At 43.2% G+C, this 26,955-nt stretch overlaps 1 protein-coding gene across 2 annotated transcripts in view; it reads right to left on the bottom strand.

Annotated features, from left to right (window-relative positions):
- Positions 1-7,283: 7,283 nt before the first annotated feature.
- cdin1 (CDAN1 interacting nuclease 1) overlaps positions 7,284-26,955 on the bottom strand; it is a 55,173-nt gene continuing 35,501 nt past the window's right edge. The window contains exon 12 of one of the 2 annotated variants that reach the window (XM_085766614.1): positions 7,284-8,286. In XM_085766614.1, coding sequence (XP_085622740.1) covers positions 8,130-8,286 — 157 coding nt within the window. In that variant the 3' untranslated portion in view covers positions 7,284-8,129. Of the gene's footprint in view, positions 8,287-14,548; positions 14,849-26,955 lie in introns of those variants that run through there. The other variant, XM_085766615.1, reaches the window with a different exon arrangement.

Raw genomic sequence — 26,955 nt, 5'->3', positions numbered from 1 at the left:
GTCTGACCTGCTGCAGTAAACGTGACCTCCAAAGACTCTCATCTCATATTTACTCACAGGTAGAAAGCTCCTTATGCATGTATTAGGCGGCCACGTTGATGGTAAAATCAATAAAGATGGATTGTAGGGTCAATATTATGCTTTGCACCTGGGGACTTGTTGCCCGGCTCCCTTTCGTGAATGTGTGTGTGTGTGTGTGTGTGTGTGTGTGACAGGGAGAGAGAAATGAGCAATTCATAATATGCGACCACAACATCTCTGCAAGAACTGTGCACGACCGAGTGTGTGTTTAAAGGAGAGAGAGAGAGAGAGAGAGAGAGAGAGAGAGAGAGAGAGAGAGAGAGTTTGAGCAGCAGGGCAGCAGGGCTGAAGTCATCCAGCCAGAGGCCTGAAGGACCCGGACGGCTAACATCATTAATCACGGCCCACTTGAAGATTATGACTGAAAGTACAGAATCGGTAACCATTATCGTCTCGGATGGCAGTTAAAACCTCTACTTATTTTTCAAAACACTGTAATGGCATAGAGGTCTATACAGAAAAAAAAAAAAAAAAAACGTGGGAGGGAGGACGAGGAGAGGGAGAGACTGGTGTCACCAGGATGGAGTTACAGACTAACGTTTCCTCTGGAGGAAATAACAAGGAGACACAGAGGTGGTCCACGTCATTATGTAGCCAGGACTGTTTTAATATCCATTTGAAGAAAATATAGACAATAATTCATCAAAACTACATTTTATTATTATTATTATTATTATCATCATTATTATTAACATTATTATTGTTAGTGTTGTTGTTATTATTATTAATAACAGCCAAATAATTGTGGGTAATACATTGTTGGTCAGCCATATTTATTATAATATCAGTTATTAGCCTCTATAGAATTTATCATCCATATTTCTATTATTTTTACTCCAATTCCACGATAAAAAACGGAACAATATACTTTTTTTTGTAAAAAAGTAATAAATAAACAAGAATAATGCAGCGCGTTTCGTTGCCATTCATCTTCAAACAAACCGACTTTTTTTTATCGATTAATAATGAAATAGAAAGCAGTAACTGACTGTCCTCTATTTGTATGAAAAAAATGGAAACGGTCAATATTTTCGACACATTTAACTCCGGTTGACAAGTTGTGATCATCTCCATTACACAAAACAACTTCGGGAAATGAACAGTTTAAATCGTTTTGACCCGACAGCAGAAAGAAGCCACTGATTTTTTATTTTAATGTAATTTAATTTAATTTAATTAATTAATTTTAAAACATTAATTATCGATAATTATTTTTCTTTTTTTGAAATCCGTTTTAGTCTGACAGAAACCGATGTGGTGACCTCCCGTAGACACAACCTGATGACGTCAAATACGTGTCGACGGGACGTGCAGGATGAGTAACGAGTGAAAACTGGAGGAGACTAAACAAACAGTGGATGAGTCACAGGCTGTGGACACAGACTCTCTGTCCACATTACATTTGCATTGTTTTTTTGCGTTTTATGTCCAATAAGTGAATAACTCCACCGGCTGATGATGTTGTAACACATAAACCTCTTGTTAAAATATCTGTGAAATCTTTGCTGCTGTTGTTTCCACCAGGCAGCAGAGAGAGAGAGGGGGACTCAAGGGGAGCTGTAGCTTGGTCCCTGTTAGCAGTCGGAAGCTGCAGCGATGAAAAGCAATAGCTGGTGTCAAGAACTTTTTTAGCCCATCACTACAGCTGGTGGGAATAAATAGTAGCCAACTGAAGAGGAGGAGGAGGAGAAGGAGGAGGGGGAGGACGAAGAGGGGGAGGAGGGGGTGCGAGCTGTGACATAAGGCTATTTGGGTGTGTGACCACAGGGAACCTGGCTTTTCATATCTCCCCCTAGACAATAAAAGCCCTGTGTGCGACTGCCTCACAAGTCCAACTTTGTTTCTCAACAAGGAGTGTAAACTGTTGTCAATATTCAGATAGCCTTCATCTGCCAATAATGACAGGCAGCTGGCTCCCTATCTTATCTGCGGGCCAGGTAGCGCCGTACCTGGGGGGAATAACTGCTGCGATAAAGAGCGTCTGGGCCAATAGAAAGGCTCTTGTCTGTCTGTGAGGAGTTAATGGAGAACGCCACTGGAGACAGGAAGTCCTCAGAAAGTGAAAAGCACTTTATTGCACACCTGAATGGCCTGGCATAGGGTTTCTCTCAAACCCAATGGGAAAACCACATTACAGGTCCTTACACAGGGTCATTACAACAGGGCAATGGAGTTCAAGTGATCCATTGCATTTGAATGACAACATCACATCGCTCCATTCATTCTTCCTTCTTGTGTGACCTGATGATGATCCCTGCGGGACTGGGATGTTGTCAGTGGAGCGACGTGCTGGAGTTACAGTAGCACAAGATTCGGCTCATTCAAGTTTTTTTCCCTCAAAGTGAGCGCCTGCCTCGTCCACTCATCCCCTCCTCACCCAGACAGCTGCAGTGACTGTTGCTTTCTTGTAGCAACAGGTCCCATAACCCACAGTACACCGCGACATGACATCATCAGGCCTCTAAAAATGAACTGCAACATCGATCCCTCGCAGACTGACCTCCCATAAGTCAAATATAGACGATGTGGGACATGTGTTTGGATGGAAGTGTATATTTACCTGTCACCAGGAACTCAAGGACATGGCAGCAGCGAGGTTGCATCCAGCCCCCAGAGTGGAGTGTTTTGGGGGTGAAAATGAGTTGTAAAAGTGATAAACGGCCAACATTGCTCTAGCTGAGGAGCAGTGGAGCTGGCACTGTGCTTTCAGCCAAACAGTTAATTGCTCAGATCAGGGAAGGCCCAACAAAATACTCGTAAAGCACCACAAAAAGAAAAAAAAAAAAAAAAAAAGTTAAGTAGTTAATTCCAGTCAACATCTTCCTCTCTTCTCCTTCTTCGCCTCTTCCTTTTCTTGACGTCTTCGCCTAAACGGCTGCCTCCATCCCTGCCCTTCACAATTTCCCAGCACAAAAATATTATGTTGCCCGTGGCAACAATTCAATAAAATAAGTAATCACATCTGCTCCTTCAAAGATTCCCAAAATTAAGCTGAGTCTGTACATAATGGAGGAGCCATCGCAACTGTGCTTTAGGATTTCGAGCCAGGATTTATTGTGATGTGATAAATGATCGTAAGGCTTGTTTTGACAAATGCGAGGGTACTTCTGAAAGAGAGTGGGGGCCGGCGCTGTGTGCAGGGCCAGACGCACTGTTATCAACTGGATTAGTGGCTCTGATTATGTCCTGGATTCAAGCTTGGCTCTCAGCACCAATCAAAGCCTGTGGTCCATGCATCCCATAATAGCTACGCTCATCTCCATGGCCACCACCACCCATGTACAGTAGCCCCACCCCCCTCCTAAGTGCACTTATTTCATAATAACAAGCTTGCGACAGCCCTCATCAGGCCATCATGCTCACAAACAGAGGCTGAGCCGGGGTTTGTTTTGACTCAATCAGATTTTGTCTCCAGCCTCTCGCAGCTAACCTTTCTCCCCCTCCGCTGCATCTACTGCTGTATTTTTCCAATCTTTTAGAATGTCAGTGGTGCTCCTACATCTCTGCTGTATCTTCCTCTGCTACCTCTCCTCCACCCTGCAGTTCCCAGCACCCCCGCCCATCTCCCCGCTGGCCTGTACCTGTACCCCTGGATGTTGCCGGGCCTTGCTCTGGACCCCTCGCTGTGAACAGGAGATGACACAGTTTCTGGGTCACTTCTGTCACAGTCCAAATGCCACTCAGGGGGGCTGACCTTTCCGGTGGCCGATGCTGAAGCAGGCGGCCTCCGTGCAGGCTGTCACCCCTGTGGTTCCAACCACAAATGCACGCTCCCTCCATTTCACAGACAGACCTTTTTTCCCCCCTCTACCAAACTCCCCATGCTCCTCTGTGGTATTCGCCACCTCCTTTGTATCCGTGACAATACATGTTAAAAGAATAATGGACAAATGGAATCTGACAAGCAAAGTAGCCGCTGTAAAATATGGCTGATGTATGTTATCTTGGCTAAACTCAGGAGCGTCACCGGCCCCGAAGATGGCCACAGACACATGGTGTATCGGGTCTCCCTGGAAGGAACTCCAAATATGCCTCCTGGATTTATTTGAAGGTGTGAGTTACACAGCGAGCACCACTGTTTTTACAAATGAGAGCTTGGCTCTAAATGGAATACCTCAATTAGCAAGAACCCCAGTCAACACCTTTCCATCCTCCTTTCCATTTAGCAGTATACCGTCATCATCATCAGCTAAACCAGCCGCCCACCCCCTCCTCCCACCCATCTGAGTAGATTCTTGTCATAGTTTCCCTCAAACATACCATCTGCCCTCTATCCTGTCAATCAAACATCCACTGCTTTGCCATTTTAAAATCCCCCCAGACGATTTTTCTCATGATCCATTGTTGTTTTTAAATAACAGCCTCTGATTAGCAGGCACAGCCTCCTAAAAATAAAAATGAAATCTCTTCATAGCTGCTGCAGCTCAGTGCAGAGAGGCCGCCTTTTTCCAGTTCTGTTATTCAAGCCCACTAAAAAAAAAAAAAAAAAAATCTGTTTTAATTTCAAAACTGGCTGCTCTGACTCTTCCAGGAGAACTTTTATTTATTTCCACCCTGTGATATCTTGCTGGCTGACGGAGGCTGAGAGGATCCCTACTAAAAGCACTGAGCTGCCTGGGGCAGAAACAGGCCAGAGCTCTCTCCACATAAATAACACAGGAGCGTGGAGGAAGTCCGTTTGGTGGTCTGCTGGAGGGATAGAACCTACCCTTCAGTCTCACTCTGGTTCTGTCCTTCATTCTCATTCTTCGGGTCTCAGTGGTCTATCTAGCTGCTTGGCTGAAGAGACATAAAACAGCAGGATCTGGAAGAGATTGGGCCAAGATGTACATCTGAGTGGATAGTGGACTTCCAATAGCCTGCGGGCCCAGGCCAGACAGAGTGGATGCTGTGAACTGCATCAAACAAATCTGACACATGGGAGTCACAGATTGAAGAATTGTTACCAATATTACAATAAGGAATAAAATGTGGAACTAAATTGTTTTGCATGTTGCTTCTCTGCAGTGTTGTCACATGAAAAATGTGAATAGTGTGCTATCAATTTTTCCTCACTCACATTGACTTGATTATCAGAAATTCTAATGTGTTATTACAAGTCATAAAACTTCTTCAATGAAAAACTACTGTATGTTGAGTCATGTTTGTCCGGGATGCCTCTCGAGGATCACATTTCTCTAGAACCTCGTTGTTCCCGGCCCCAGGAAGCAGCCTCTCCGAACCGACCTTATTTGGAGCGCACTTGAGTGCCCCATTGTTGTGACAAGAACAATGAATCTAAAAAGAGGTGGGAGACAAGGGCAGGGAAAACACAAAATAAAGACATCTGGCTCTTAAAAATCATCAGATGGAAGCTTTTTTTTTTTTTTTTTTTCAAAATTTGCACTTGCATCATGGAAATCTTGTCAGCTGACGGTGATGTCGGCCCACACCTTTGAAGTAGGTTTAAAAAAAGCTGTATTTAGTTTGCATTGTGTGCAGAACCTAATTTATAGGAGTTGACCCTGGCTCCTCTTTTGTGCGACAGCCATCTTAGAAAACAATGGCAGGAAGGCTTGAAACTTGAGAGGAACTGAATCTGCTGTTTTCCATTTTTTCTGTTCTTATTCAACAGAGAATTTTCCCTCCCTGAGTAAAATAGCTCTGTTTTTGTGTCCAACAGGAGCCATAAACTGATGTCTAAGCATTCCATGGCCAGGCAATAGGGCCGAGTTTAACTGGACACATGGGGACAGTTGTTTTGTACCACATGGAGCAAGGGGGGCCTGACAGAGGAAGCCACGGCCGCCTGGCGACCCTGCCGTGACCCACTGGCCTCCTCATGGAGGGATCAAGGCCTAGATGGGAGCCGGCTGAGGGTTAGGGTTTTAAGGGTAACAAATCAAGCAACACTTTAGAGGTATTTAACCCCCACATACCATATCTCTCTAACTGAGCGGCGCATGACTGTGCAGAACAAACATAGAAAAGCTTATTTTTATACCGTACGGGGGAGTTTCTCTTTCTCTTCAGCGACAGAAGAGGAGAGGGTCTGGTTTGGGAACGATCACGCTGCAGCGAAGATGAGGGGAGATCGTCACTTCATTCATATCTTTCTGTGTTTTTCAGCTGAGGCCTGCTGTGATTCATCTCTCCGCAGAACGGTAGGTGAGGGCTAATGGTCAGCTGTGAAGCCTGTGTCATTATTAGAAAACAAAAACAAATTCTCTGCTTCACCAAATTGCAGTTAGAAGGCACAATAAGCATCAGATTATTATTATAAAACGCATTATCAGAGGCGGTGGCAGGTTCCTCACCCTTTCACTTTCTTTCCTCTTATCGGTTTGTGTGCAATAAAGAAGAGGACAGGACAGGGACCCCCTATAGGCAGTGCATATCTGCCTCTAAAAGCATCACTCAACTTTATGTTCACTTCTGGTTCCCCTAGCCCGGCTGTGTTTCTTCCATTAGTATCTGCTCATAAAAGGTACCGGGGCTGTAAAGATGTGCAACAGACAACTGCTGGATGGTCACTCACCTTAACATGGAAATCAGGTGTTTCTATGTACCTGCAGGCACTCGCATAGTTTACGTTGTAATTAAAGGCATTCACGTAGGTTAAGTTACAGAATCATATAATGAGTATTTAAAGTTTGTGCACTTAAAATTCATAACAAGAATTAATTTAAATTGTTTTATCAAAAGTTTTTATTCATAATAAACATATTTACAAAACTGCACTGTACAACAGAAACTCTCTATTAAATTATCACAATGTAAAACGTGGGACTGAACACAACCTGTGACCCCACAGTGAACTGGTGAAGGCGATACAGAGATAATTCATGTTGTTTGTAACATTAACTCTGTGGCTCAACAGAAGACTGTAACTTAAGGCTACTTGACTTTGTTGGCTGAAGTTCCTCAATGTTATAGCTAACACAGCTATTCTGTACAGATTAGGCATAACTTTTAATATAATTTAATGAATCCGTTGATGGACACAAAAGTAATTGCAGTCAAATACAAACAAACATTAATCATTTTGATTTGTGAAGCTTTTCATATGTGATGATTCACTTCTTATCTTTAGACATTTAAATAAAAAAAATGTTTTCTTGTCTTACAATTAAGAAAATCTTTAAATTTGCTTAATTGTAACCTTTCAATTAAGCAACACAGACTCTGAGTCTAATTCAAAATATGTCAAATGTTTCCCAAACATGCAGAAGAGGAGAACTGCTTGAATCCCGGGAGGGTTTTGGTCGCTGTGTTACATATGTGAAGATTTATAGCTAATTAATTTATAGTTGCTTAGTTAAATTTAATTAGGATCAAAATGCATAAATCAAATCTGTTAATGATAATTATGTGATGAAATTGAGTTGTGGTGTGAACTCTTATTCAAACCTCAACAGATTTTCTAATGTGAAGTGAAAAGGGTCAGAGTGAGGGCAGCTTTAATCAGAAATGATCCTGTTTACCCCCCTGGAGCGGGAGTGAGAGGGCACTGAGTGACGCAGGTGAGAGACAGGCGTCTACCCCGACCGCACCTCGCTTATCTGCCTGTGTAACGGAGGAGGAAAGAGTGACAAAGGCCAGGGCTTTGGGTGTGATAAGGAAGGGCCTAATGTCCTGCTTTTGGTCCCTGGCTCTCACCCTGGCTGTCCACTGCAAGAGGCCATCCAGGGGCCACGAGCTGACCACAACCAGGAAGGCCTCCAAGACTGTGTTTTCACACACAGGTATGAATCTGACCCTGTGCTGTCAGATATACAGAGTGCTGCTGTGTATTTACATGTGGTGGCTTTGGGGCAATGAAAGAGAGGAAGAAAGGCAGAGACAGACAGAGAGGGAGGGTCAGGTGGAGTTCAGAGCAGATATTTCGCCAGTCGTCTCACACTGCAGGAAAACTAAATTGCTTCCGGATCTCAGCATCCACCCCTGTGTAGTTCAGTGTTCCTACCCTTCCCGCCTCCTTGCCTTCCTCTTTCTTTCCTTCCATTCATCCTCCCATCGCTACTCATTTGATTTCTTGCGCTACGTCTCATCTTTTCTCAGTCTCTGTTTCATTGTGGCTCTTGTGGCGGCTGGTCCTGTTGGGTGGCGTGACACAGAGTGACGATGTCTGTAGGGAAGCAGTCCTTGAGCAAGATGCCTCTGTCTCTCTGGCAGTCCAGCTCTCCTATGAAACCGTACCAGTAGATCACAAGGCCTGGACCGAACCTGCGGCGCACAACAAAAGAATATAGTTAGTACATCACTGCAGTCATATCAGAGACCTCTGAGGTAGCTACCAATGAGTTATGCAGGTGCTTTTAAATTAAGATCTGCAAAATGCTTACGGCTATTGACTTTGGATTTGGAAGGTATACCAAAAAAAGAAAAAAAAAACAGGAACTGGTTAGTGAGGAGATAGAAAGATGGGACACCAGTGAGATTGATCTAAGAGAGGCAGGGTTGCTTAGGTATTTTCCTTTGATCACCATCCAGGAAACTTGTGCTGAATCAAACAAAAAAAAAGCCGCCTGGGAGATTAAGATCTTTCTGACAGGGTGATACACACTCGATCACATTACAATGGCAGTGAAATAACAATAATCTGTGAAATAACAAAGCTCTGCACCAAGGCCTCCGGATCCTGTCATCGGAAGCCCTTGGCAGAGAGCAGAGCACACAGAGTTCAACACGAAGTCTGAGACTTAAACACACCGCATCTGGTGGTTAATGTTAGCCAGTCCTACGGTGTCCAGCTGTTTCATTCACATTCACTTTGGAAGCCAAAGCAACTTTGCCTTAGTTGGCAAACAGTTCGGTTCTTAAGAGCTATAAATAAAGACTTGCCAAGCAACCGAGGAATCAAGTTCAAGCCATTCAAATGAGAGATGTTTTTATTTTTTTCCTGTCTCCTATCTTTTGGTTTCTCTCTCTCTCTCCATTTTGCTTCTATCGTGTCTTATAAACACAGTAGCTACTGTACACCTGAGGGTCTGCTGAAAGGTGCAGAAACAATTAAAATGGGGGAGATCTTTACTGGGAATGTGCAACGTTACTTCACTACTCCTCCTCTCAAAGGCAATGAATCATCTTTCAAGCTATTTATTATGCCCCAAAGAGCCACCGGTGGCCCCTCTCTGCCTCATATAGATCATACCTATTCTTTGAACATTAGCTGCCATGCATAAAGACATGTCACAGTTGAACTCTGAATGGAGAGAACCTCAGTTACCACATGCAAGACCAGATTCAGGGGGCTGACAGTCCCAGACACTCTATCCTCAGACAGTTAACAATGTTGCTGGGCCCCTGGAGACGCAGACAGGAAGCTGGCCAAAGGGCCACAGAGAGCAGCAGAAGTTCAGCTCCAAGGTAAAGTGCATAAAACCTTAAACCTGTGATCAATCATTTCATATTAAAATAGTGACTCAAACACCCTATGGTGTTGTTTTAATAATAATTATGGGGCTCTTTGGTCTTTTGTGTGGGTTTAATTTATGAGATTATTATAAATACCTAGATGGTTGACCTTACATCTTGGACAAGGTATTTTAACCACATAAATTATAAATGCAAGTGCAAGAATCAGCTGTCATGACATTGCCAGCCATATGCATGTACAGTATGAATGTATGTACTGTGTGTTGAGCGGGCCTTGAGGCAGTGCATGTTCTACATACAGACACATACATGCACGAAAAAAAAATATGTGACTGTACACGCACACACCCCTCCCTTGAAGAGGCCCTTACAGCGGTACAAGCTTCTGCACCCCATCCCCGCATTCTGCGTTTTACAGTGTGTGATTTACGGTGCTGTATCTATGAGCAAACAGGCCAAAGCTAACAGCCCTGGAGAAAGCCCACAGATGCACACAGCAAGTTCACCACAATGTCACACTCATAGCTCAGCCTCTCAGCACAGCACAAAGCTCAAGCTCCCCCAAACTCCCATCGTTTCCACGGTCTACTGCTGCACATGGCCGCCAACTCTTAATATGGAAATGTTATGGAAACAAAACCTAAACATTTACATTAGATGACTTTAGAAAAAGGGGTTATGCTCTTCTTTTTCATTCAGCTGCCGGTGCTGGATGTGTTTCCTGTGCTGCGGATTTGGGGAGGTGAGGCAGAAAATGGGAGAAAAGAGAAGAGGGACTGGTTTGCTCAGAGTGAAGAGAGGCAACCTTCTGAAAAGGTTAAAACTGTACATCAATAGATAAGGCGGTGGTGTGCGATACATCATGTTCCGGGTCTGTCAGGGGAGGCCAAGCACAAATTGAAACAAGCAAAATTATAAACACAGGGGAGCCATGTCACCAAGGCCTTTCCATATCCTAAAGAAAACAAATGGACTTTGAAAACTACTCAGAATTAATACAAGTCAATACTACGGGGACCTTGAGGTAAAAATCTGAGACTGGGAATAGAAACAATAACACAGAGGGGGGGAGGGAGCGGTCAGGGGCCAAGACTGAGCCTGGTGGCTACGGGATGAGATTCTACAGAAAAAGTTCCAAGCAGCATCCAGACACCATAAAAAAACACTTAGAAATAGACAGGACACATGAGGCCTTATATACTACTATACATTCTCCCTGAAGTGCATGTGTGTGTAAGGTCTGAGGAAGTGAATGGAAGTTTTGGTTTGAATTTGTAGGCAAATTGGTGGTTTATTATGTGGGCTGGCTCATCTTAACCTGAAGTGTGCTTATTACACACACCACCTCTGAGTCAGAGTCAGCCATCTTCCAATAAACACCTAACTATGTAACGAGTTGGTGAAATTGTTTGTGAAATGCAGCTAATTTTAGCGAAGGGGCTACTTGACGAGCCTGGGCGTGGATGCGGCTGCCAGCCGTGCTTTCCTTAGTGTTAATGAGCGGGTGGTGGTTGCATTTAAAGCAGGTGCCAAGCAGCTTACCACCGCAGCTTAATGAGAGCAAGGCACTCAGGAACAAAAACCCTTGAATGGAGAAGAGGGAGTGTTATTAGTGTCTGCCTGCACACACACACACACACACAGCGAGGCGAGCCTCACACACACCTAAGAGCAGAATGAAATCTCTGCGATCTTAAATGAGAGCGGTAGTAAAAAATATGAACTGCTAAAGCTGAGGCACACACAGCAACCTGAAGAGAATGTGGACATTTGCTTTTTCTTGGTTTCATCTCTCCCTTTTGCATCTTCTAGAAAGTCTAAGGTGGCTAGAGGTCACAGCCCAACCTTCCCCCCCAAAAAAAGAAAAATAAATTTCTACCGAACACACAGATCAAGGTTAATTTGATCTGCCACGTTTGGTGAGAAAAAGCTTTAGTAAGACTGGGGCCCAGCACTTCTGCCAAAACACATTACACGACATGATGAATTATCAATAAAATCAAGATGAATTTATGCTCGACTTTAAAACACCCTCACTTCATTTTACATACGGCACAGGCCCATTTTAAACAAACGCCCCGGCAATGATTTAGACAGCGTAAGCCTCTACCTGAGGGTGAACTCTGTGTCTCTGAGGTCCCCCCACAAAGACCTCTTTGTTTTCAGCATCCATACATCAGGTCACAAGGTAGGGCCACTAAAGCACTGCCAAACATCAGCTTTAGTCAGTCGTTTCTCTGCTCCCTGACATGGAGGTATGGAACCTGCTCAACTTCTTTTGAGACAAAAAAGCGTCGAGAGTGTTCGGGTGAGACGTATAGAGGAATAAAAGTCCCTGTGTTTGAGTCAGAGGGGCTGTGTACATAGCAGATGAAAGACAATGTGTGTATTAGTGACAAATGGCTTGTTCTTTCGAGGTCAGTCTCCGCTACAGGCAGCTGCCTATAGGTGTTTATTTACAGGGTCAGATAATGGTTGTGTGATGTGTTTGTATATGTGGAGTTTTAGAGAGGGGGAAGTGACCCAAGGCCTGCATGCCAGGTGATTTGGCCCTGCAGCTGATCACTGTACAACCAGCCTGTGTATTTTAATGGTCACGCGGTAGCTGTTTGTCCAAAGTCTGATGATGAAGACGATCCTGATAACACAAGCTCCCGTGCACACAAATAGGATATTTAAAGGCCGACTCCGCCTGAAGGGGTGTCCTCGAACAGCGAGGTAAATAATCCCCTGCTACAAGCTATACATCCTACTGTCCATAAATAACAGGAGAAGAATGGAAGAGTTAACCTCCCATAGACGAGTTATTAACATGAGCAGAGCTAAGAATAGAACACCTTTGTTTTGTTTTTTTTCCCCCTCCACCTCTCCGTTTGTCTTTACGGCCAAAGAAAAGTTCAACTCTGCTCTGGTATGTAAAACACAAACACAAGGCAGCCACAGCACACAGCTGTACGTCACCCGAACCTTCACAGGCATCATAATTAAGGTGGAATAGAGGGCAATAAAAAATAAAACATCTTCCGCCAGGTGTAATTCTTACTGACGTTTTTATGTTTTTTACGGATGGGGTATGGAAATGGGACATGACGCGGACGTGGTACGTCTTTGTCACTGTTGGAGGCAGAGGGTGTGTTTTATGTGTATGTATTGTATGTTAGGTATTGTGTAGTGTTAGGTTTAACATGAAGGTGTGGAGGTGTGATGTGTGAGTTTGAAGGCTGTGTGTAGTGGGAGGTCAGGTCCAGTCAGAGTGTTGTGAGTTGTATGTTAGCAAGGGCTAATTTACGCTCACGGATGCAGGATGCCAACAGCACAACAGAGACCAGAGGATTCCGGCGCTTTATTCATAGCAGCTGTCACCTCTGTGGACATGCCCTCAGCTCCCTGACCCACCACTAAATAAGTCAAGTTGAGCCACCTTTAGGAATACTCAGACACACTGTATTCTGAGATATTCCACTGTTGCTATTTACATGAGCAACCAGAAGCTTGTGAGATCAAAGACTTAAAAAAAAAAAAAAAAAGGTTTCCTGAGCAAAATTCTATCAGGCAAAACTAGAATTGTGCCACATTGACAATTTCTTTTCTTTTTTTCTTTTTTTTTAACATATTGAATCTTTAATGTTTGGGAGGAGATTATTGCTGCTTTCAGAAAAATAAAAACATTAAGTTTTAGAAATAAAAATATGGATCTGGTGGAAAAAATATACTTATCATATACTTGTCATATACTGGTAAATTCCCATTTACTATAATAAAGCATTGAGAAAAAATGTAACCTTTAGTAAGTTACATTTGATACTGTTGTCTAGCCTCCAATCATCATCAATTACAGTGCAATGATATAGCAATATGTGCCCAAAGACATAATTTTCACAAGTGCATTTAAGATATGTCGACTTATTGCATTAAAACAACTGTTGCATGCCATGTGTACACACTGGAGGGATACACAAGATGAAAGTTAATTTCAAGGTAGGCCTTCTCAAAATCCATAATGATGAAAAATTTGAAAATACCAGTAAAACCAAGTTTTGCACTTGACTTTTTCCTTTAATAACAAACGGTACAACTTCTTTATTTTGATTATTGTGCTGTTATCCCCCCCCCCCACCACTACTGTATTCACCTCTTTATCTCCCACCGACGAATTATCACTTTCTGACCTTTCACCTTAACCACCCTCTCACATTAACCTAAATCTTATCACCTCACTCACACACACTCACAATCTGCCAGACCCTACAGTATATCAATCAGCTGATGGATAGGTTGGCTAATGCATGAGTATGTCAATAAGCAAACCAGCTCCAACTTTCCTTTTTATTTTGATGGAACAATATTTAGACAGCCGTACGTCACAGTTTGGTCCAGCTTAGGATCTACTTGTACGATATCATTCCTTCCAAACGTCCACATGCCAAAGGGAGGAGCCTCAATCAGTGTTTGGGACTCATTAAGGCCCTTAACTGAGCATGTCGCCTACCACATTAGCAACAGATATCTGAGGGACAAGTGTGTGCTGTGTGTGTAATGTGTGCTGGTCCCCTCTCAGATCTGCAGCGTCACGGTCCAATGCACTTTGACACGCTCTGGTCTGCGTTGGAAGTGGAGCGAAAACAAACAAAGCGTGCTCTGGCTTCAGCTTTGTCTGTTTAGTGTTCAGAAGTTGGTCCAAACAGCCAAGGAGACGCTGCAGAAGACACAACAACTTTCCAACAACAAGCTCTGAGATGACATCAGAACGATCCATATTAAAGTCAGGCCAAAACTCTGTGTTTATCCGCCCTTGCTTAGAAAAAGCTTGAAATTCGTACTTGATAATATCAGTGTAAAAACAGAAAAGCTCTGTCTCTGTGCTTTTCTCTGGATGTGTAAGGGTTAACATTTAAATGGTCAGAGCTCACCTGATCTTTTCTCAGATATCGACTCCCCGTCCTCTATAATGACCCTCTATATCATGGAAATGGCTTGATCTCTTCAGTTATGACACACTGAGTGGGTATTCATTAACACTTGATGCTGATATTATTAAATTCTATTATGGCAATGGCTTCAAATGGTGTCTCCTCTGCCAGCACAGTACTGAAATCATGAGCGGGCAATCATGTCTTTGAGACAGGATGACTGTAAATACATTTTAAATGCACATGCTGCTCAGAATTACGATGACCTTCATTACATCTGATATGGGAAATAAAAATAACAGAAGAGAAATGTCTCTGAGGCTTTCTCTATTTTGAGATGAGGCTTATTAGTCTCCAAAGCCAAACACTGGCCACGGTGCTAATTTGCAGATATGTCCACAGAGTCCCTCTGGCCTTTGATGAGTCTCCATGTCTGTAAGTTTTGCTTGGAGACAGGAAGCTCCCCGCGGTGGCAGGCGAGCGGGCTGGGGGCTGGGAGGCTGTGCAGACAAGAGAGGACCACAGCGTCAGGGGGATACATGCTCCTTTAACCTGTTATTGTGAACTCCCAGCAGCCCGGGCCGATAATTGCCACCTGTCTCTGGGGGAAACACAGTCAAAAGCAGGCGTAGGGACGGCCATTTTGTGTCTGCCGCTGCTCTTCGCCCCACGTAGCTCTGGTCCTAATCCTGCCCTTAACCCGGATGGCTAATGTGTTTTCAATTTAGGATGATCCCCCACTACAGCCACGGCCCTAATCAACAACAGTTTGTACTGTAACCCTATCTGCCCTCACTAGGGCAGCGTCAGCCTGACTGGGCGCCTGCAGACCTGATGTGTCCAACAGAGCAACGGTCTTATGTGTACTGTGTATACGTATGGATGATATCATGTTTGTAAGTGAGGTCACAGGATGTGTACCTGATTCATGGTCGTTTGTCTTCCACATATGCAAAAAAACAAACACACCAAACACAAAACTCACGCAAACAAGTTGCACACGATGCTGCATTGACTCACATCTTCAACTGACATCATCAATGACAAGATTTTATCATTGGAATTACAGGAATGGCAATAATCTGGTTTAAGTCGTATTTATCAGACAGATTCCAGTTTGTTTGTCCAACAGTGACTCCTCCGTGCAAGTTTCTGTTTGAGTACAGGAACTAGAAAAAAGCTCATATTTCTCCTGTGCTGGCTTCTCTGCATTGGTTCCCTGTAAAATCCAGAAGTCAAAATCCTTCTCCTTATGTATAAAGCCCTTAATGACCAAGCTCTATCCCATCTTAAAGACCCTGTAGTACCCCTTATTATCCCAACAGAACACTTTGTTGTCAAAATGCAGGCTTACTTGTGGTTCCTAGACTTTCCAAGAGTAGAGTGGGAGGCAGAGCTCTCAGCCATCGTCTCCTGTGGGACCAGTTCACAGTTTGTGTTGAAGTTTATGTTCGGGAAGGTGACATCTTCTCTAATGTTCTTTTTTGATAAACCTGTATAGCTGATGGGGCTCGATCGGGTGAAGGTCTGAAGTTTGTGCTTCTCCTTTCTGTTCTCATTCTACAGATATCTTCGAATCCACTTCACTAGGACACCTGTGAGTCTGACTATTATTATCATTGTTATAAGAAGCAGTCTGATAGTGCTTGAGTACAACAGGATACAGTATACAGCTGTTCCTGGTCTCTCTTTCTCCCTCTCTAACCCATTTCTCTCCACTCAATCCAAACAATCCACCCTGAGTCTGGTTCTGTTGGAGATTTTCTTCCTGTTAAAAGGGAGTTTTCCCTCCCCGCTGTTGCCATGTGCTTGCTGTAAACTGTTGGCTCCAACTCTTTCAAGGCCGTGTCCTTAGTCTGTACAGTGCCTTGAGATTATTTGTGTTTAAAGTAACTTTACCACCTAAACACAACTCATGTAAATAAAAACAACAAAGGTTTTCAATTTTAAAAGTACCTAACAGGAAAAGTAAGAAAATTTGCCTGTTCCCTGCTTTCAACAAATACCTGATGAAGTTCCTTTAGTTAATCTTAAGTGACATTTTTACAAAGTGATGAATGCACTTATTTTTTATGTCACACCTAATTATTCTTTATTTTGCAAAGGAACCTGCTTTGCCAAACAGCTCAATCTGAGAAATCAGTCTGATATCTTTGTAAATCCTGCCGCCACTTCAGCGAGTGCTGAATCAAAAGTTAGGCATGGAAAGGCAGGTGTGAATGTTTGTTGTGTAGGGCCTCCTTGCCTCTCCATCCGTGAGCAGAACCCTGCCCCAAAATTAGAGTGCGGCCTCTAATGTCTCCCTGGGAGAAAAAGAGGCCTGGCTTTCGTCCAAGTCAGCACCTTTGGAAGTGCAGTCGTGTTACCACCACTAAATCAACATGTCAGCACCCGGCCCAGTGAACTTCTTCACCCAGACTCCACAGCTTACAGCTACCTCACACACCTAATGAATTGGTGTGAATGCCCATCTGTCTGCTAAAATGAAAAGGGGAAATGAGATATGAAGAGAAAAAGGAAAAAGAAGATATTTCTTTTTCAGCTGTTGCATGGAACATTTGCAGTCCACCAATATGATTATCATCGCACAGACACAGACACACTGTATAAGTGCTGTAACTTGAACAAAGAACTGCTGTGACACACCGGCCTAATGCCAGGCGAACGTATCCTCGCCATCAACCTTGGCCTCTGAGTCCAAAATGGAACTGTCCCAGTTTGGGGGGTGAATTTGGAGACGGACGCGGGCGAAGGGCCACAGAAAGCCGTGTGCTTACTCGGCAGTCTGTTTACATTCCTGAGGGTAATTTTAGCCCCTAGGGGGGAGCAGAGCAGGGGGGCCGACATGTCGTTGGGGCTTGTCAGTGGTCGACGGGCCAGCCGGCGCAGTGGCGGCACCTGGACATGTGGGTGGTACATAAAAACACACACACATATACACACACACGCACACAGACCTCCAGCTAAAAAACCACTGGAACTTTTCTCTGTGTTTGTGCCACTCAATTATTCATCAAGGTTTTAGCGTGAGGAAATTTTTAAAGAAGCAGCTTGCATCTCCTACATGAGATCAATGGTTACTTTGTGACTGGACTGAACAACTAAACAGAGACAGCATCTGGCCAACAGGGTGTAGTGCTGCTAACAGGCCCACCGCTGAGCACCATTAGCTTTGGACAACACAGGATACAGCCAGTGTTTTCACTGATGATCTGTGGTGCAAATCTAATTTCATTGTAGTTTTAAAAAATTTACTAAGCAAACAAAACAATAATCCCAGCTCAAGAACCGCTGAGGGCTTCTGTGTGCGTGTTGGGATTTGCCTTTTTTATTACTCCCAGCCCAGAGTGTCCCCTCAAAGGGCAAGAAAGCAAGATGTCCATGTGTATTTGCGGTGTGAGTGCACGTGTAAGAGAGAAGGAGAGAGAGAGAGGGAGGGAGAGAGAGACTCGGAGCTTATCGAAACTAATTAGGCGAGGGATCAGGATGGAAGTTAAATACTGGGCTACATGTAATGAAAGAAGCAGAGTGGGGGACATCTAGGGGTCAGGCCCACACCAAACAGTGGTCCTCAGGCAATCTGGTATTGATTTTCACTCGTTTGGGGATGAAGGTGGACGGGGGGAGGGAGCCATAGAGAGAGAGAGAGAGAGAGAGAGAGAGAGAGAGAGATGGGGAAAGGCAGTAGGGCAGAGTCTAAGGGTCTCGCGAGTTGTCAACTTGACAGTTTAACCCCTTTTGGAGGAGAACAAACAAACAGAGGGATCTCCTGGGCTGACAGCGTTGATCTGTCATAGCGATGACACTGCAAAGCCCCCACACAATGCCCACACAGGAGAGGAAAGTGGGGAGGGTGGGTTGATACAGATATGCAGAGGCACATTCCCTAATGCCGAGAAAATAAGACTGTGATCTGCTGAAGATCTGGCAACCCTCATCTAGGAATATCTGCACCTTCAAAATAAAAGAAGGGAACATTCAACAACTAGACTATAAAAAATGCCATTAAAAAATAAAAAATGAACACAGACTAAATGTTTCTACTTTTGTGCATGATATTCTGATTACTGGTGTCGTGTAACTGAATGCACACATGCAAAAGAGGGTCAGTTACACTCCCCAAATCAAAAACTTTGTGTGTCTGTACTGTGATAAAGGAGTATGGATCACTGCCCACAACCACACAGACACAGACACAGACACACAGATGTCAGCGCTCCTCTCTTGTCACTCAAACTTTGAGGGCCGTCACCCCGAGCAACTTCCTTCTCATGTCCTTAAACACTTGAAGACCCCTTTCACTTTTCCCCTCAGACTGCCTCATCGCTTTGTCACATTGCCAAAGGGGACTCCATTAGCTTGGCCATGCACAGAGCCCCCAACTCTCACTTACACCTAACACACACACACAGACACACAAAAAAAACCCAAACACATACACACACACACACACACACTCAGAGGGAGGCTGATCCGCGCAGCCAAGGCTGTCCACATCAAATTAGAGTGGCCCCTATTGTCCCTATTACGGCCTGGGAATGCTCCATCATGACGGATGCTACGGGGTCCCTCACTTGTCAGGAGTTGTCAGACAGATAGGGAGTCTGGATACACACAGCTGACAGGTAATCTTAATGTCTTCAATTAGCCCAATTAGGCCTGTCATAAACAATTCGAAAAGTGCTCGACCAACACAAACAGATAAACGCACGCACAAGCGCACACGGGCACACACACTCACACAACGAGGTCTGCGGGGTATTAATGAGAAGGGTAATGGGTATATCAGTGGACGGTTGACTTGTCTTTTGTTTCAAGGAGGGGTGTGTCCCCATCCCTTGCTCTCAGCTGTGCACTGCTGGCTGCTACCTGGTCAGTTCAAATTGTACCATCTCCTTTCATTAGTGCATCGCTGCCTGAGAATCTGAAAGGCCGTGACAAAATTCATTTGAGACGAGTGGGAGCAGATTGCCTGAAGCAGGTGCTATAAGGGAGATAAAACAAAAGCAGCACCTTTGTGAATCTCTGTGTGTGTGTTTGAGTGTGTGTGTGTTATCTATCTGTGTGTGTGTGTGAAGGGTTTTTCCTGGTCTTCACATTCTGTTCTTTTCCTTGCTATGGTAAATGGGTAATGACATAAAAGTGCTTCTGAAAAAAAAAGAAAGACAGAAAGAAAGAACAGGGACCAGAGGAGTCGGCCCAGCGCACACTTGCAGCGTTTACAAAGCTGTGGTGAAATCTAAATATTGTTTCTAGCGTGACTAAATAGGCCAACACCTTTCTGTGCTGAGGATGTGTGATAGCTAACATTGTTTCATTTGGTCTCTCCTTTATAATATCTTATCGCAGAGCGATGGTGACACCCACACTACATCACCAGCTTTTGTCCTCTAACCGTTTCTTTAAATTCATCTATTTGCATTCGCTATCAATTTCTTTTGCTCCGGGGACACAGGACACGTTTCAGGAACTCTGAAGCACAAGCTAATGTTTAAAACAGAGATTCCACAGTTTGCAAACACAAGAGCCGAGCAAAGTTAGCATCAATATTTGAACAAGAACTTCACATCAACACTGCCTTGATCTTATGTGCAGAGTCCCTGAAATGCCCCACATCAAGCAACAATGCTGACACTTTCAATGCAGTGCTTATACCAAGTCTCTGGGCATTCTGGGCAATGTTGTACAAAGGCAAAAAAAAAAGAACAAAAATACATCAACACAGAGGATTTCGGTTAAAGCCAAGGCGATATGCTGAATGGTGAAATCCCAAGGCACTTTCTCATTCAAGGAGTCAAACTGGGACGAGAAGACAAACCAACTGCTATCAGCAAGATCTGTGATGGACCTCTAACTCTACTTCTGATCTTTACCTCAAGTGACGGCTGGAATGCCATCTAAGGAGAAAAAAAAAAAAAGAAGGAATGAAAGAAAGAGAAAAAGCCGTCACTGGGAAGTTGTAATAGGAAATTGCTCTTGGCAACTATTTGTTCAAGCACCAGATTTTTTTCGCCTTTATGCCAACCCAGCGAGCCCCCATTGGAAAACAGGGCAGGTCCCCCTAATGAGTAATCTATTTCAAAGCAGTCGTGTCTGGGCATGACAGTTTACTGAGAGGCTTGAAGAACTGGTAATTACCAGTGTTACGGGGCAATTAATGCATATTACACTGCGGCACTCATGGCGGTGACTGTCAGCTCCCCAATAAAAATGAGCACTCTTCAGCTAAAGGGTGACATTAATTGGGCCCTTAATGACTATGCAGAGGAACCAAGCCAAATAGGAACAAAACAGGGGACTCGCTCTGACTCCAGCAGAGGGATGGAAATTGGACTAAAAATGAGATTAATTGCTGTTTAGAAAAAAAAGAAGGGAAAAAATGTGGCGAGGGGAAGGGGTAGAAAGAGGTTGGAATTATAGGGTGCAGAGAGCAAGGGCTGCTCATACAGATGACAATTCAATTAATTATTTCATACTGTATTTTCTATACCTTGTGAGTGCAGACAGGCCTCAGGCCCATTTCCAGGGCTTTGTCTTGATATCTTGCTCACTGCATAAACAGCTACATGTACATTTCCCAAAGCACCCACACACAGTGTCATGGTTCATATGCTAAATATAATGAATACATCTAAAATCTTCATTTACGTGAAAAGGAGCTTTCCCCCCTTATTGCTAAGAGGGATAGAAGAATATATATATATAGCTGTAATGAATGTAAAGGAGATCAAGCAGTTAGGTCTTCTATAATGTGCAATCAAGAAAAATCATCTTCAGAGGCGAGTATTGAGAGTTTCCGGGGGACACACTTTCTTATGAAGCCTAAGGCCTGAAGTATGTTTTTCCCACTTAAAACAGTCAATAAAACATTAACCAAAGCTTTAATTAAAAGTAAATTTGCCAAATTGCAGGCCATCCACCCCCAGAAATGTTTGTTTAGAGGGAGATCAAGGATGTGGTGAAGCCAAGAGGTAATTCTGATTAATGTTGCTAAAGCTAGGCACGTACTGAACACCACCTGAATATGCAAGCCCCGAATCATAAAAATATCAGCATGCAAAACATGCGTCATTTGCATATATTTTTGATTTTGGATTTCCTTGCTATTTAAATATGCAGTTAGAAATAGTCCAGCACTGCCTCTTGCGCTGTCACGCTGCACACTCACACTGTCATTGGTCCTGATAGAACTCTTCCGCTTCAAAGGGAGCTTTGCAATGGAGAAGAGAATGAGCAAATATTTGAATTGCAAAAACACATCATCTTCCGAGGGGAGGAAATTCAAGACAACTTTTTAGAGTTAAAGACACCCCCAACCCCCAGCAAGCTAACCCTCTGCACACAGCACAAAAAAAAGTCAACATATTCATAGCGTGAGCACTCTTCCTGCTAATTTACCATATCCAAATTTGTGTAATGGGATATGACACGTTTTAGAGGGGATTGCGGGAAAAAACTTTAATTTGAGGAGAGAACCATAAAATGTTTAAGCTGCCCCTGTATTTAACTGAAATCCACCACACAAATCCAGGTTCTCAGACAACCTGACATGGGTTTGATTACAGACTGAAGTGTAATTAGCTACTTAAGTTATCCTCTGGAAGGTTTTAGTGAGCAGCACCACAAACCTTGCTACCTATCTCAGCATTACTAAAGAGAGCCTTAGATTCTGCAGGAGCACCACATCCCTCTGGATTCGGCACAGCCAGTTTACATGCATCCACTCCAGGAGAATCTCTGACAGCTCCCAACTTTTGCAGAAGTTGCTGGAAAAAAAGGTGCAATAAATAATCTTCATGACAAATCAATGATATGACTCATAGCGTATTTGAAAGTATGAGCTCCCCAATTTGATGCCAGGATAAATAGAGCATTTAAGCCAAAACTTACAAGTCTGGCCATGAAGGCCATGAACAACATTAACAGCAATAAATACCCATCTTCAGACATCTGAAAAAACACCCCTGCAAAGAGGGAAAACACTCATCTCCTGTGTTTATGATTGTAAATTTATTTACCACAGGCTCAGCACTACCTTGAATTTTAAATCGGGGAAAGCGTCTCAAACATATACTCAGAGACTGTCTAGGACACATGGAGAATTAAGTAAGTGGCAAAATAAACTGTGGAAAAAGAGAGCAATCGGCAACTGTTGGAAAAAAAAATCAAGGCTACTTTTTTTTTTAAGCACATCAAATAGTTTGTTGATTCCTTACAATAATTAAAGGACCAATTGAAGTTTACTGCATGTCCTTAATTTGAAATGACATCTAAACTATTCTTAAATACAAGTCAACCTGTAATCACATTCTTGTCATCTCTCAACACACGGTTAGCATTATCCTCAATACGCCGTCCACATCACACCTCCCACCAGTCCAACCCTCCGGTGGCCTCTACTCCTTATGAGCCGCCTACCTATGTGTAGACAACTTGGAGACAGGTCTGAGCAGAAATCAAACCTGAATGATGGATAGCTTTACTTAACAATGACCTCTGTCACTGGGTTCTTGCCCTAAATCAATGTTGGCGATAAGGGCCCTGCGCCAGCGCTCACCTTGGTATGTTCACCAGCAGACCTTATCTATGGCAGGAGGAAGCATGAGTAATAACCAAAGACAAGCCACGACAAAACCACTAACCCCACCTTGTCAAACATAATTTACAATGTGTATCCCACCCCCCCCCCCCCCTCACACTGCTGTTAAAATAGTAATTATGAGAACCAGAGAGATTTGAGATTGTGTGTTTGTAAGATTAGCCTGTTATAGATTGGTGGGAATGCCTTGCACATATCTTCAGTCCAAGTGAGGTTCATATTTAATGAGGAGACTGAAAGACCGAGGACTGACATACCCCACTCCTGATAGACTGTAGAGCACACAAACGCAGTCATTCAAAAAAAAATTATGAATAAGATCCTTAAATTTCAGCGCTGTCAGGCCTATGTGGAGCAGCCAAACCTTCAGTGACGCATACAGAGAGAGGTTAAAGGTCAAAGTTGAGAGGGGGGCTGACAGGAAGTAGAAGCACAGACTTTATGAACATTACAGCATTGAGAACTCTGGGACCTCGCAGTAGTTTTTCATTCCACTGTGCACGTGATAAAGTGTGTGTGTGACATAGGGAGAGACACAGAGAGCACGGCGAGAAAGCGAGCATGCTTCCAGGCAGTCGCATCAAAATGAAGAGGGAGACCAAACATGACATCAAACGTTGCAATTAGCTGACCCCTTTCTCCAAGAGTCACAGTTTGAAAAGCCCTGCCTTTAAAACCCTGATTAAAATATGTTTGCTTTCTCATTCAAAATGACATTTGACAAGGTTAGTAATATTTCAACTAACTGCAAAAACATTCTTGTGGCCGTAATCCTTTTTTTTCCCCCCATTACTTTGCAGGGGCGCAGGTAACCTCGGAGCGAGTTTCCCATGAACTCAGCGCTACAATTTGAAAACAAAACGGCCAGGGGAGAGAGAAAAAAGGAGGAGCAGTTCAAAGTTTCACTCGCGAGTGTTTTGTTTCACCCGGGCAGTTGAAGCTAAATGTTTTGCGATCATTATTCAAAGAATTTATCCCCTTTCTAATTCAAACCACAATGAATACTTAAAACAGAGCCAGTAGTCTTTTCTCTAACCGCGAGCTCCGTCCTTAGTGGGGACTCAAGGGGGCTGAGGACTGTCAGCAGCTCTGAGGATAGAGTTCCTCAAACTGTTAAACCCCCTCATCACCAAATTAGGCAAGGTGTGGTCTAGTCAAAAGGAAAAGTAATCTAAAAAGTAAAATAATACGCAATTTAATGGTGCGTGACAGTGTATACATGTAACAGTGTATTTTTCAAAAGGGGGTTTTGCAGTCACAACATTGTTTTGCAACGAATGTTAAGCCCAAGTTTTACAGAACTGGCTACAAAGAATCAGCAAACTCAAATAAACAACATGTAAATTGTGTCCGAGACTGTCTTTGTCAGCATGCAGTCCTGACAAAACAAGCTGAAGATAAGCAATGAATAAGGGGAGAGGGATCAGAAATGGTCAGGCCAAAACTCTGCGCAAAGTTAATAGTTTTCACATCCATTCCAGTCGTAGGAGAAGAGAATGTGAAGTGTCGGGCTGGACAGTGAGCCAGCCCAGGCTTAGCTGCAGCTGTGCTCAAATTGAAGTGGCACTTTCTATCAGAGGCCTTTCGCCAGACAGCTCTATTCTGCCCTTTCACTCGTAACCCCCTTGACACACAGACACCCATCGCAAAAAATAAGAGTGGTCATTTAAAACACACAGCCGTCATTGAAGAGACAGATTCCGGGTTTAACACGGGGGAAGATTCATGGTGCGAACGTGCCAGCTGATGGAGATATCACTCAAAATGAGGAATACATTTCTGCGACATCTCCGTGGCGGCCGTTCAAAGAGGGGCGGCTCAAAGCCCAAAAACTCTGTGCAGAGTTTATATTTCACTTGTTCAGAAATGTATGCCTCTGTTATCTTGCATCGGTCCAAAAGAAAAGGATTGGGTATCGTCCGTTTCAACTTCCCGCCCATGATGAAACGTTACATCGACAGCGGACAGAGTTGGAATTTGGATCGTATCATTACCCCGTTAACTCCTTGAGCCCTTGTCACAAAGGTTTGGTTTATGGAGCTCATTTAAAACACATAACGGAGCAAAAAAAAAAACATATTAGCATTATTAACACAAGAGAGTGGGAAGAATATATTAGCAGTCATCTTGGGCGCACATTTATTCTAAGAAGTTTTAATAGGGTGCAGTGACCAAAAGCATTCTTTCTGAACATTTATAGACCTGACAGAGCTTGTGCAGACAAATCTGTTGACCTGATAGATCTTGTACATTAACTCCCAGAATTGATGAGCAAAATCAGAAGGTCAGCACTTGGACACAGGCTCCTCATGTGTCTTTGATTACACACTCCCACTAAGGGATAGGCAGGCAGAGATGTTTAAGCTATCAGGCAATCAGACCGCCGAGAGACGTGAAACTCAAACCAGAGACGGGAGAGGGAGAGGGCTGCCTGGGAACAAAGATGGGGGAAGAGGGTCCTGATGAAGCTCTTTAACAAATGCCAGGCCGGTGAGGAAAGACTCAGATGTGCTTGTATCTCTTTCAGTGTTTCTGGCTACAAAGCACTGAAGTGAATTAATACTGAAATATAAAGCAAAGTTCAGAAAAACAAATACCTTTTCATCTGGTGTTTGAATTCAGTAACTTATGGGACATCAATCAAAATGACTGCCATGAAAGGTCTTACATACCGAAACAAACACTTCAAACCATATATCAACATTATTTTGGGAGATGGATGAGGTCATATGGTAAATGAAAAATGTAAAAATAATGTCGTAACTAAAATTGATAGGTACAAATTCAAAACAGTGTGGCTGCTTCTGACGTCATTATTGTGGAACACACGCAGAAACTGATCAGTGTTTTGGTGATGCGTGTTTTTACATGTTTCATTACAATAATTTTGTCATCCTGTAAAATCACATCTTTCATTTCTGTGTTGTTGGGATAAATCTGAGGAAGTAGACAAAGCAGAAACTATTTCCCGCTTTGTTGTAGGTATAAATCACCCAAAGCTTTTTTTTTATCAGGATCTTTCTGCAGAGGTCAAACTGAGCAAGGAAAAACTACATGGACCACAAACTCAAGTGTATGCATATGTGTGTGTGTGTCTATCTTTGGTTTGAGATTACATTTCTGCTTGTTTTGTTTTTTTTCCAGATTACTTGACTGAGGAGACTGAAACAAGATGTAAATGTGCAGAAAACTAAAAGAAGAATCTGAAATGGAGGAAAATAAGCATGGGTGGTATAAAAAAAACAAGGTTATGTGAGGGACAGTGGGCCTATAAAAAGAAGCCTACTGTCTAGGTTATCTATAAGGAACCACTTATCACAAGCGACCAGCTCCACACAGTGACTGATGGGCCTCCACAGACCATGAGTACTAGCACATTATCTGGTGCACACAGAGCTGCTCTTTAAACACAAAGGCAGAAATATGAAGCATTGTTTTCTTGGCTGTCATTCTGTAAAAATATTCTATTTATTTTTGGTCTGAGGGAAAAAAAAGTGTGTTTACTGTTCTTGTGCCTAAAAATACAAAACACAATGCAGACCAACATATAAATTAAAGCTAAGATAAATCGGCTTTTGTTAACCATTAATTTGTAGCGTGTAAAAGACCACTGACTTAAACCAAAGTAGCTCTTAAAAGGTTCAATTAAATCTTGTAGTATACAATTAAAAATGAGCACCAGTAGCATATGCTATACAAGGAGCAATGTCTGCACTGAAACAGGTCATCCTGACAAAATCAATAAAAAAAGAGAAGAAAAAAATTCCAAGGAAATCTTAATCCTCCATAAAAAGCTGTTAAACACTTGCCATGTCATGAAGTTGCACATCCAGAACTAAATTATGCATTCCTCTCCTATCCATGTGGCACATGGAGAAATAAAAGCCCTCTTTCTCTAAATCCAGTGTCCTTCCTTACAACACAATGTCAGACCATACTGAATGATAGAAAAACAAAAGACCAAATTGTTCCCATTCTTTTCTTTTTTTTTCCACAACTAAAGAATGT

This window comes from Trachurus japonicus, chromosome 22 (assembly GCF_045865225.1).
Source record: "Trachurus japonicus isolate A0001 chromosome 22, Traja_1.0".
Lineage (NCBI taxonomy): Eukaryota > Metazoa > Chordata > Actinopteri > Carangiformes > Carangidae > Trachurus > Trachurus japonicus.
Note: the sequence above shows the minus strand (reverse complement) of the source record. Positions and strands in the feature narration are given on the sequence as shown.